The 12916-nt window shown below is 32.3% G+C and overlaps 1 protein-coding gene across 1 annotated transcript; it reads right to left on the bottom strand.

The window, feature by feature from the left end:
• Positions 1–678: 678 nt before the first annotated feature.
• Positions 679–9881, bottom strand: LOC127874248 (uncharacterized). Its single transcript, XM_052418473.1, has 5 exons — positions 9772–9881; positions 6578–6737; positions 6320–6422; positions 5864–5924; positions 679–1530 (listed from the first exon to the last, which is right to left on the bottom strand). The coding sequence occupies exons 2-5, from the start codon at positions 6682–6684 to the stop codon at positions 1064–1066; spliced, it is 738 nt and encodes a 245-aa protein (XP_052274433.1). The 5' UTR covers positions 6685–6737; positions 9772–9881; the 3' UTR covers positions 679–1063.
• Positions 9882–12916: the final 3035 nt, after the last annotated feature.

Below are 12916 nucleotides of genomic sequence, written 5' to 3'. Positions count from 1 at the left end.
ACAATGCAACATCTTCTAAGGACTAATTAAGTTATACCACAATTAATAAATACATGGCATGAACACGAACTTTAAATACGTGGAGTATTGTGGGCTATGGGTGTAAGTAATGATAAAAAAGCGGATTGCAGATGTGCATTATACGTTTCACAATATTCCTGTTTTATTATTATGATGATTACGGCGAAGATCTTGAATCCCGAATATGTGTTCCAACAAATAATGTTGCATATGCAACTTTTCACACAGATTTACATTGTTTCTTACATTTTATTGACAGTATTGTTTTAAACAAGGGGCCTTGGTTCATACTTTTGTTCTGTCTCGAACGTTCTTAAGTTATATTCATTAGATTTATAGCAGTTTGTTCAATGGAATATATCACATGTTATAAAAAATTAACATCGGTATGTTGGTCTTTATGTAATTTGTGAATATGAATGGTATGCACAAGAAAATTCAGATTTTTTTCATATTTAAAAACATATAATTACAATTACGCAGACGAAAGTGCAAGAAAGAAAAGAAGCATATATGTAAATAATATATATATATATATATATATATATATATATATATATATATATATATATATATATATATATATATATATATATATATATATATATATATATATATGTATACATGTAGAATTGTGTAAACCAGCTATTTACTCGGATATGCGACAAGCGATATAATTTATAATGTTTGTGTTAATACATTTTGTATTTATTTGAATGTGAAATACAAAACGTACAGTATACAAATGATTTTTTTACCTGAACTATGATATTAGGATTGAATTTTGCGTTTTTTCATTGGAATCTTTGTTCTTGTACTGACCAATTGCTTAATAATACTTCGTGACCATTGAGATTAACAATTTCTAGAATTGATTAATATGTTTAAGTAAACTTACATGGCTTTTCTCTTGATTAGAATGTCAACAAGCAGATCGTTTATTCAGCCGTTGCGTTATGTGTCACCCCTAACGCGTCAGTTACCAGTTCATCTGCTTTTGCGTTATCGTCCCCCCTTACAGTTAATTTGATCAGCACTTCGGTTAATTCGGAATAGTCTCTCCTGCAGCGTTATTCACTCTCACTTGCTCTTCAGATGTTGCGTTATTTGTTTCCTGTCTAGCGCCATCATTAACGAACTCCTCGGATATTGCGTTATTTGTCTCCCATGTAGCGTCATTTACAAACTCTTCGACGACTGCGTTATTTTTTCTTCTTAAATCGTCGTTTGGAAGATCAGGTGCCGCTGCAGAATATACCTCCACGTTACCGGCATTTACCAGCTGGTCGGCAACTGCAAAATTATTCTCGCCTTGACCGACATTCTCCGGTTGTTCAGCCACTGCAAATTGTACCGCAACTGGAGCGCCACTCCTCTCGGCTATTCGGCCTACTACATAAGACGGTTCGGAAGAAATAAAGCTCGGATCCAATGACCCATCGTACAGATGTGTCTCCCCACGCTGGGTAATGCCGATGTGGTTGATTTCATGATAAATGTTGTTGTCTTCTGCAAACGTGAGATACATTTTTCTAAATATAATGAATGAAGTTGTGTTTGTACGTTACGGAGCGAAAACGAAATACGGCCAAAATGTGCACCCATTCAAGTAACGTTGTAACTATCAAATACCCGCCTTTGGTGGCATAAAGATTGAAATCTTGAAATCATTTGGGGTTTATTAACCCGCACAGATACAAAATTATGGCACATTGCAATCAACGTGAATGCAAAACGGTTCGGGTGAAATATGTGAATTGTCAAGATGGAAAAAAGCTCATTTAAATGCAACAGCAAACGAATGTGTTATTCAATACGTACACAATCAATCCATTACGCTTTCAATGTTTCAATAGTGACGATGACTCACGAGACGTTTATCATTCTAAAGTTTGATGGAAAAAATAATGTTTGCATTTTTACTACAATGCGTTGTGGGTTCCAAGTGAAAAGTAGAGTACAAATAAATACAATAACAACTTACAAAATGAATCATGCAAATGTGAAGAAATGACGAAATCAAGCAGATATGACGTATTTACAAGCTCCAATGCAGATGTATTAAATTGCTCAATGCAACATGTTCAACACATTCGTGATAACGATAAAATGTGTAACACTATTACAAGCACACAATTTATATTATATCAATTCCATTAGCATATACAAGTTTCACTATGGATTTATCTGCAATTTGGTCAGAAGATTCTTCTATACATATAAAGAAGTGAAACTCCAGCTCCTGGAGTAGTATTGAATTCTCATTATATACAATTAGTTGGTCCTTTATTCAAGGCAAGTAACCAATTGTCAAAACAGTACAAAACAGCACAAAACAACACAGTACAAAACAACATACATAACACATAAAAGAATAAAGCTGGGGTCACTACCTTGGAAGGTCAATGCAACGCATAGGGGGTTTAAACCGGTTTTAGAGCGCTCAACCTCACACTTGGCCCAGCAATATTCATAATACATTTAATTGTAAATAAAATTTTAACCTTATAGCATTGCAACTCAAATTAAACAATAATAAAAGATTATTAAAACGCATTCAATGTATAACCATTTAATTACTCAATGGTAGGAAAGAGACCAGAGCAACAGAGCTACAACTTTTTGAAAAACGATGAAATGAAACTAAGAACAAGTGTCAACGTCATGACATCTTTATCTTAGGAAATAGCACAATAAAGTTAATATTTCAGATCATCATCGCGCACATACAGGAAGAAGCAGCAATAATGGGTGTAACAGTCCAATATTACATAGCTTGTTTGTTTATGTGACTGCTAAAAAATAAATCAAACAAGAAACGCCTGTAAGAGAGAAAAAAAATGAACGCTATAAACTCAATGACCTATGCATATAGATTAAAACTGTGAAAGTTGGTCGTATGAAGCAATATAAGGGCGATGACGTCACAAAAATCAATCTAGCCAGAAACAGAGAAAGAGTATCGTATGACGTAATTGACAAGCGAAGACACGATGACGTGCACAAAATCCAGGGGCAGTAATGTAAAATAAAAATATTAAAGGGGCGGTAATGTAAAATTGAATCACCAATAAAACAAGCTTAGGTGATTAAATATTAAGAATCAAACGTACAAAGTGGTAATTCCATTAATGATTCCAAATTTTAAGAGAAGAAATATATAGTGAATCGAAAACCAACAAGCACGTGTTTTTATGTACGTTAGCATCATATCCTTTTGATAAAAATGAGTAAATTAAATTGAAAAGTTTAATATAAACATTTTCTTTTACAAACTTTAATTTGCGAACACGCTTCAAAACATCTCCATAAAATGATGGGTGGAAAATTCCATTAGTTAAATGCCATTTAAAAAAAGAAACATTATATTTTGAAATTAAGTCATCATACTTTGAGCGATATTAAGCGAATTTAAATCTTTGGTTATGATACAAAAAACCTTGTTTTAGCAATTTCTTCGTTAATATACGAGTTCGATCATTAAAATCTTTAATACATGAACATGCTCTGGCATAATGTACCAACTGCGAAATGTTAATACCATAGGATGGACCTTTAGGGATGTTACCATCTAGGAACGGAATATTCACAGTTTCAAAGTAAAAGTCGTCTCCTTTGTGGTATAATCTAGTTTTTAACATATTATTATTAATAATAATTTGTAAGTCTAAATACGCAGCGTCTGTACTGGATTGATACGATCTATTTAAGACTAGATCGTTCGGGTAGATTTTGTTAATATATTGTTCAAAGAATGGATTATCTAAATTAAAAACAAAATATATTTTTAAAGGCTGGTTGCAGTTAAGATGGTGATGTTAAAACTGAAATGAATTGAAGATGCTATTTCAATAATGTTTCGTGTATATTTCAATTATTTCACACTAGTACACGTGGGTAAATTGTTTTTAATTTGTATTTTGTCAATCTAGTGCAATCATATTTATTTAATAAATACATCTAAGACCTCTGATTCAGATCTAGATGCATGACTGATTAAACAATTATTAAAAATAGCATAGGGGCATGATTCTTATTCAAGCCGGGAATGCGTATACTTTGGTAACAGATGACACTTCGATAACAGAGAACAACAAAAGCCACGCGCGATTGGAGATTTCTTCAGCTTTTTTGCATTTATGTTCTGTTTATTCGGTTTTTAGACACGGTAAATGGTTTGGTCTAGTAATGGTATAGCACTTCGTATTGTGAGGAAAGAAATTCGCAGAAAAACTGTGGATAATATAAACAAAAACGATAAAATCCATCGATAATCAGCATGAATTGGATGATCAGTATGGTTTAAAAAAAATACTTGGAAATAAACAAAGAACGTGCCTACTTTTTGAAATAAAAGTTCAATGTATTCTAAAATGTTTCAACATGTAACATTTTAGTTTACTAACGTATTTGAGAAACTTCAAATATTTAAAGAGTCTGATGCCAAACTTTCATGGACACTTCTTTAACCGATCATCTCAATGACAATGTTACTTATATCCCCGATTAGTTGACACTTTTTACAAGATTAAATACACTCTTTTAAGTGAATCAAAAAATAAAGAATTCGCTTTTGAATACTGTTATAGTATGCAGGCAATGCATAAAAATGTATGTACTGGGGAAATTAAAAACATTTTACCGAATCATTTTTTTATCCCTTTGGAATATTACTATTATTTTATATAAAAGATCAATGTGAAACTAATTCGATATGTCTGATGAGTACCGTCTATATGGCCATATATTTTCCAGTGTTCGCGTCATCCAACAGCCGGATCATCACATAGTACACGAGCACAAACGATTTTAACTAACGTTCCCTGTAGCGAACCGTTTGGTCTCAATCATGTATAATAATATCATTATAAAGCTACTTAGTACATTTACTTATTTATTAGATATCATGTCATGAAACATCGGTCTGATGCACGTAAAAAGCGCTTGTGGCATCGCAACTTAAACTAAAACTATCGGGGTAAACTTAAACTAATGCACCTGCGCAAAGACGTGTGTAACTAAAAATAAATTGTGGACACACTGGTCGAGCAGATGCTCCCTATGTATAGGTCGAGCTGAAGCTCTCTATGTCATGTAAGCATGTTCGGGCGTACGGTCGAGCTAAAGCTCTCTATATATGTGACATGAGTAGTGAGTGGTGATAAGGTGTGGTGTATTATCCTCTTCTAACCATTTACCTAAAATCAATGAGCAGTTTTCAAAGGAAGCATTGAAGTGTAAAGTGGAATAAATGCGGCCTGTTAGGCCTGTGGTCTGTTAGTGATATGGGTAATAAAAAACGTAACAAGCGCTTGTAGCATCGCAACCTAAACTAAAACTATAGGGGCAAACTTAAACTAATGCGCCTGCGCAGGGACGTGTGTTGCTAAAAATAAATTGTGGACACACGGATCGAGCTGATGCTCTCTATATATGGGTCGAGCTGAAGCTCTCTATGTCATGTAAGTATGTATGGGCGTAGGGTCGAGCTAAAGCTAGTGGTGATAAGGTGTGGTGTGTTATCCTCTTCTAACCATTTAACTAATATCGATATGTAGTATCCAATGCAAGCATTGTTGTGTAAAGTGGAATATATGCGGCCTGTTAGGCATGTGGTGTGTTAGTGATATGAGTAAATAAAAACGCAACAAGCGCTTGTGGCATCGCAACCTATACTAAAACTATCGGGGTAAACTTAAACTAATGCGCCTGCGCAAGGGCATGTGTTACTAAAAAGAAATAAATTGTGGATCTTGGATAAATATCCAAGATCCACAATTTATTTATTTTTAGTATACATATATGCATCGGGGTTTAGCATCAGTAAAATATATATACACACCTGTGGACTGACTTACTTCCAACGTACTATCAAACGTTATCTCATCGTAGTCGTCATTAAGCTGTTTGAATAAAAAAGTACACCAAACTTAACATTCCAAAAAATAAAAAAAGGATAAATCAACCTTTGATAATTAAGACACTGTTCTCAGTACAGTTCCACTTTTTTGACTTACGTGTTTAGTATTACAATTAAGCCGAACGTAAGTCTCATTGTAAGGCGATCCAATTAAGTTTGTTTCAATAATAATGACATGGCGCAATCAATTAAACGTCTTTCAGAATTAAAAAGTAAAAAAGTTTTGTAAATCGTTAATGCGTAAAATAATTTAGAAAAAACAAACAAACAGATATATACGTTAGTAAACAAGTATTTTACAATTATGAAAATATTAATTGACAGAAGAAAATAAATATTTTTCGTTGGAGTTTTGCAAGAAATAATATATCGACTTACTACATGTAGGTAGTCATGTGTTGGGTCGTGTGCGACGCTTACTAAGCTCAACGACTGTCCTTCAACGCTTATTGGCCCAGGATCTATGTTGATGATCGCCTTTCTTGGAAATTGAAACAACAACAACGCCGTCTTTTATTAAAGTTAGTTTGCAAACGAATGCCTATCCTTTCATATAGTCATTATAATTTATTGCAATAAATACTTGAAGCAGAAATAAAAGGGACAGCATGATTAAAGGAAACGATTTAATTATACCCATTTCGGAATTGTCTCCAGGTTTGTCTGCAAAGTCGTCGGCAATAACCTCGACGACAGCCATACAAAGTGCCTATTATGCCGACAACACATCCCACTATCCCCATCCCGCCAGTTACGACCCAGATAACTGTCCCGGAGTCTTCGCTGTTATCAGATTCTAGAATATTTATATAAAAAAACACTTCGAAATTCAAACGTAACATTCAATAAACATGCTTGATTACAGAAATGTTTTAGTACTGTCGCTATTTATAATACGATCATGTTTGTATACAATCTTATACTTTACATTAAAATGATTTTAGGAATGTGCAGTACGGCATATGTTAATGTTTATGTTTGTATGGATCAACAAAATATAAGGACTGGGCGGTATCAAACATGTTTTATTTTTTGTAGCTTTCACACACTTCCTCTTCCTCGTCGTTATCAACACATACTTATCTGGTCAATTATTCGTCAAGTGCATTGCCCACGCCTTTCTAATAATTTAAGGGCGATTACGTGATAATTATGAGTCATCTAATAATATAGAAAACTGAAAACAATTGAGTTTCAGTTTTTAAGAAACACAATCAACATTACAATACAGATTTTACAGCAAATAACGACTAAATATAAGGGTCCACCAAACTTGGTCTTTCCAATTATATTAACGAATGCGAGACCTTTTTAATACTTAACACGGTTGCAACAGTTTACTGATTCTCACACAAAATCTTTTCGATTACGTACTTACATTGCACAAGTAAACATGTAAAAAAATAAACACTATATTGCACAATAGAACTTCGGTTACTCTTACAACTACACTAATTTGATTCTTTAAGTCACGGAATCATGCAATGATTCTATAAGTCACGGGATCATGCAATGATTCTATAAGTCACGGAATCATGCAATGATTCTATAAGTCACGGGATCATGCAATGATTCTATAAGTCACGGGATCATGCAATTTTCAAATCGCTTATATCAAGGCTGCCGTGTTTGAATATCTTTGTCCTTTCGTTTAAAATACTGACAACTTATAGCTTTATGAATGGTGTTAGTCAAGTCAACTCAATTTTATTGACTAATACATTAGAAAATAGGCAAACAACATAAAAGGACATGTAATGGCGGTGTAAATAAATGCTTTTTAAACGTGGTGATGAAACAAATGTATAGTATATCTAATGGGCATGCAATAATATTTAATTAAATTTGTGTGAAAAATTGCCACAAAAACATACGCAACTTGAACAAACAATATATGCATGTTTACTTAATTAATACTCATTGTAATTCATACTTACTGTGCCAAGATCTTTGATCGAAGGCTACTCTAGTAAATTTAGCTAAGGTTAATTAATATCTTCCTATTAGTAGTAGATCTAAGTTCCTTAGTTCATCTCCTAAACTTCATTGTATTGGAGATCGCCTACTTGTATTAAGCCGAACTGACACATGTATACGGTATTATTCAAGCACCATACGTATAATAAAACACTGTCAACTATTTCTCAATATAATTGTATAATTTTGATCTTAAACGTATTTTGAAAATTACATAGCGCTGGATACACACAATAATTAATAAAGCGAAACAACGTTTGGGTTATTGAACATATTATCTATTTGTTGTGTAATAATCGTTTAATATTGATTGATCAATATTACATTAGATATCTTTATCATAACAGTTTGTTTTCTTTATAAACGATTCCCTTAATAGTTACACTTGCAAATCTTTTCCCTACAATTATATAATTATGAAGTTCAAATAATTTAACGAGAGTTATTATTGTCTTACGTTACAATATAAAGAAGTGAAACTCCAGCTGCTGGAGCAGTATTGAATTTTCATTAAAAACAATTAGTTGGTCCTTTATTTAAGGCAAGTGACCGATTGCCCAAACAGTACAAAACAGCACAATACAGCACAATACAAACCAACATAAACACAAAATATGAATAAAGCTGGGGTCCCCGCCTTGGAACGGTCAATGCAAAGCATTGGGGGTTTAAACCTGGTTATAGAGCGCTCAACCTCACACTTGGCCCAGCAATATTCATAATACATTTAGGTGTAAATAAAATTTAACGTCATAGCATTGTAACTCAAATTAAACAATAATAAAAGGGAATTGAAACGCATTTAATTTAATTACTATTTAATTACTCAATTGCATTGATGTTACAAGAGTAACATAATTACAACTTTTTGACGAACGATCAAATAAAACTATCAACAATTGTCAACTACATTCCTTCTTTATAGAAAAGATTTGAGAATATAGAATCATAGAGTTAATATCTCAGATAATCATCGCGCAAATACAGGAAGAAGCAGAAATAATGGGTGTAAAAATTCCATATTACATAGCTTGGTTGTTTATGTGACTGCTAAACAAATTAAAAATAATTAAATCAAACAAGAAACGCCTATCAGAGAGAAAATATAAATAAAATGGAACGTTATAAACCCAATGACCTATGCATAAAGATTACAACTGGGAAAGTCGGTCGTATGACGTCACAAAAATCTATAATGACATAATGACGTGAACAAATTCCAAGGGCAGTACTAAATAAAAATGCATTAAAAAATACACCCAATTAATAATACTATTCATCTTATTTTAGTTCATGTATTAACACTTTCATGTATAATGTTATGTTTTCGGATATCTGCACTTTTATTTTTCAAATAAGCTTTATTTGACGTTGACTTGACTACTATTAAAACACTGTATTCGGATTTTAAGATTGTCCATCATTAAACGGTGTACAAAACACTTTCAACACATTATGTCGAGATAACACTTTGATGATTTTTCAACCTAAATATATTGAAGGCTCATGTAAAATGGCTTGCGAGTCAAACAAAAATTTGATATATTTAACTCGTGTTGTTGTTGTTTATTAGTACTAGTTCGTTTTAACTGACAAGACATTGAATTTAGGATGTGCTTCATTTATTGTTCATATTTGAAAAGCAGGTTATACAATCAAACATGTGCGAGGATTGTTCATAAGAGAATACCAAGCATATTCAATAGCATTAATTTGAAAATGATTGCTTTAATTTGAGTCTATCGGGTGATAAAATGATAACATTAACAACTAGAACAACTATTATGATTTAGTGTCGTCGGTAAATATCATTTCGTATAAGTCTTCTAAACGTGACATATTAGGTTAATTACCTTGATTAGTATATTTAGTAGAATCACTCGTAGTGCTAGGGCCGCCGCCATTTTCATGTTTTGGGGATTCTTCATCGAAACGCTGTAGTGCCGGTGCGAAATCATCAGTGTCTAAGTAGCACATTTAACATTAAGCGTTCAAACATAGTTTGTTTGTACCAGATGAAACTCGGAAAACTCTATTTTTTGGTGTCAACCCTAAACTTCTGTGTATTACTTTTCATAATATTGGTATAATAAACGTCCATATATTAAGTTTCAACTTAGTTGCATCAAGAATATGAAGAATTGTGTGATTGGAAATGTTTTATAGTGGGAAATAACGTGTGTACAGTTAAACAATTAACGAAAAATACCTATGTTAGCCGACCTATATACTCTATTTATAGGGCGATGTTAAAAACTTAGAGGAAACACAAACAGTTTAGTTTTGTTTAACTATTGTGGTATTGATAACGCAACAAACACATTTTGACAAACAAATAAAGTTAATATCTTGTTGATATGCCTTCACGTACCGTTCTCGCAGACATATCTGTGAGCGTTAGTGCAGTCATCTATGTTCCGTTCAAAACTCAGATTCTGTGAAAGTTGTTCGGTCGTACATAATGAAAATGGGACACCAGTATCTAAATCGTAAAGACGTAGATCAACTGACATAAAAATGCGAGTGAAGAAGGGCTATTATGTTATGCTTTCCGGTGGTATATAGAGAAATATCAGTGAAATAAAACTGATATTTCACTGTTGGAAACAGTTAAACTCTTTTACAATGTAAATTAATGGTGAAAAAGCAATAAAATAAAAATAAAATGTGTTGGATTTGATGGAATATCGATTTTAATTTACTCGTGATCATAAAAAAAATATATTTTATATGATCACTCGTAAAATAAAATCGATATCTCATCGAATCCAACAAATATCCTCTATTTATTCGATCTTAAATGGCATATGATATCACTTGTTTTTCTCTTTGTTAAAACAAATGAATGGAATTTTTCATCGGTATGTGAACTGTAGGTAACTGACGGTATTATGCTTACATAAAGATAATAAAAACCAGACAGTTTATTCACCGTTACAAAGCCAAAAATACCGTTCTATTACTTTAATAACTATACTTTGCGTTTATATCATACGGCTGCATTGCAATCTGCCGGATATAACATTGCAAGATATATTTTTGATATCAGTACAACAAGAAGTTATTGTATCAGTCGATGATAGGAGGAAGGTCGTATTACTCGGAATCAACTTAAAGGTAATCATTTTTAGTAAAATCGAATCACATTTAACAAAACAAACACTTTTACACCAAAATGTAATATATTCTAAACACAAAATGCAAAACAAACAGCAAATAACAAGTTTTACAAATATTAAGCGCAAGTGCTCATGACGTCATTATCAACACGTCAAATGACAAAAATCCTATCCTTTCCCGCGAAAAAAATGCAGCTTTTAAGATTTTTTGTTATTTCTTTAAAATCGGGGACGTAGAGGTTTGATAAATATATATTCTCTAAAAAATCACATTTGAAAGGCCAAAATAAACTTTTTTACCGCTTCCGATAGAATACCATTAGTTTTTTATTTTTATTTTTTCTAACGACAAACGCCAAAGTAATCGTCACATTATGTTTTTGTTTCGCTATTTACAAATGAAAAGCAACGTCGTTATATTTCGCGCAATAATGACGTCATTTCGCTCCTTATTTAAGAAATCGTGCCTTTAGAGAAAATTATTTGATTTCAAGAGATTATGTATTTTAATCGTATGTATCATAGAAATTTATAACATCACAGGTGACACAATACTACGAGGGGTAAAAATTATGTTATCAAACCTAATTACATGTAACACATTTTCCTTTTCAGTAATGCTTTTTCGCTGTTTGAAAAAAAAAACTATAAAGGGTTTAATTATCGATTTTTGCGAGAAAAATAACAGAATGACGTCATCATTCGAAGTTATATCAAACAAACCAATGACATTATTGTTTCATCCATGTTATTTTCCTATAGACCACCATAAAGTATAAAACAACATTTCTATTTAAAAGATTATTCATCAAATTGCAGCATTTACGTGACAATACTAGAAGTTGTTTATTTAACACAGAGATTATACCATAACATTCTAATTGATAGATATTATATAATGATATAAGAACTATCTTCTTAAGTATTTAAAAGCCGCATCCGTCGTTTTAACAAAGATACTCTTTCAGATTGGCTAAAGTTTAAACACTATACGGGACGTTTTTGTTTTCAGCATATTAGCCTGTTTGCGTCTTAATGTCAACGGTTAAAATTAATTGGGAATAAAACTATGTAAAACCATGCAAACACATGTTTGATTCATTAACTTACCAGAAAGTATATCGTCAATACAAAGATTTTTATATTCATATTGTGAGATTAAATGCCCGTGTTCACTCGTGTCCGTTTTCTGTCCACTAAGTCCGTTATTTCTTTGTTAACTTACCATCTAATTCAACAAGTTTACCGCCTGGGTACTTTGTAAGCCAAACAAGTTCATCGTCGCCAAGCAGTTGAACATATTGTTTTATTGTTGTATTGATATTGATTGATAACGGAGCCAACGACTTTCCGATTGACGTGCAAATAGTTTGGGCTTCCGTCCAGTTCATAGCAGTTCGTGTATCGGCACACTTTCTTATACCTGAAGCCATAACATTATTTATTTTTTTAAATAAATGTTTATACACTCTACCTTAACTAACTTAACAGGTTTGAGGAATTTCTGTACGAACACACATTTAACGATAAGCAGAAGGCAAAATGCTTCGTAAAATAAATCAAATAAAGTAAAAATGTGTGTTACCAACAGTTTGCTCATTTGGAGTGTATTTTAATATCATTCGTTACTGTTAAATAATATTTTAAATAATATTATTATATGTTTTTACCCCATGAAAACCACATAAATCATACTTCCCGAAACAATGTCCAAATTTAGGGAAATGCTTGTAATATTGTGTATTTTATAACAGTTCAGTAACAATTCCCATTAAATTGAGTGATTTTTCCGTTTATGTAAATTCGTGTTTTTTTATTAAAAGCAGTACTTTTGTTTAATATACTTCTTCTCTAATGTTGGTATTTCTAGATAAAAAAC

The sequence above is a fragment of the Dreissena polymorpha genome, chromosome 3 (assembly GCF_020536995.1).
Source record: "Dreissena polymorpha isolate Duluth1 chromosome 3, UMN_Dpol_1.0, whole genome shotgun sequence".
Taxonomy (NCBI): Eukaryota; Metazoa; Mollusca; class Bivalvia; order Myida; family Dreissenidae; genus Dreissena; species Dreissena polymorpha.
The sequence above is the reverse complement of the archived record's forward strand: the minus strand, read 5'-3'. Positions and strand labels throughout refer to the sequence as shown.

Coding starts and splice junctions, on each gene's coding strand:
- LOC127874248 (XM_052418473.1), bottom strand. CDS start 6,684: ATGGGGATAGTGGGATGTGTTGTCGGCATAATAGGCACTTTGTATGGC. Junction 5,925..6,319: donor CACATGACTACCTACATGTA/GTAAGTCGATAT, acceptor TTATTCAAACAG/CTTAATGACGACTACGATGA. Junction 1,531..5,863: donor GGAAGTAAGTCAGTCCACAG/GTGTGTATATAT, acceptor TCACGTTTGCAG/AAGACAACAACATTTATCAT.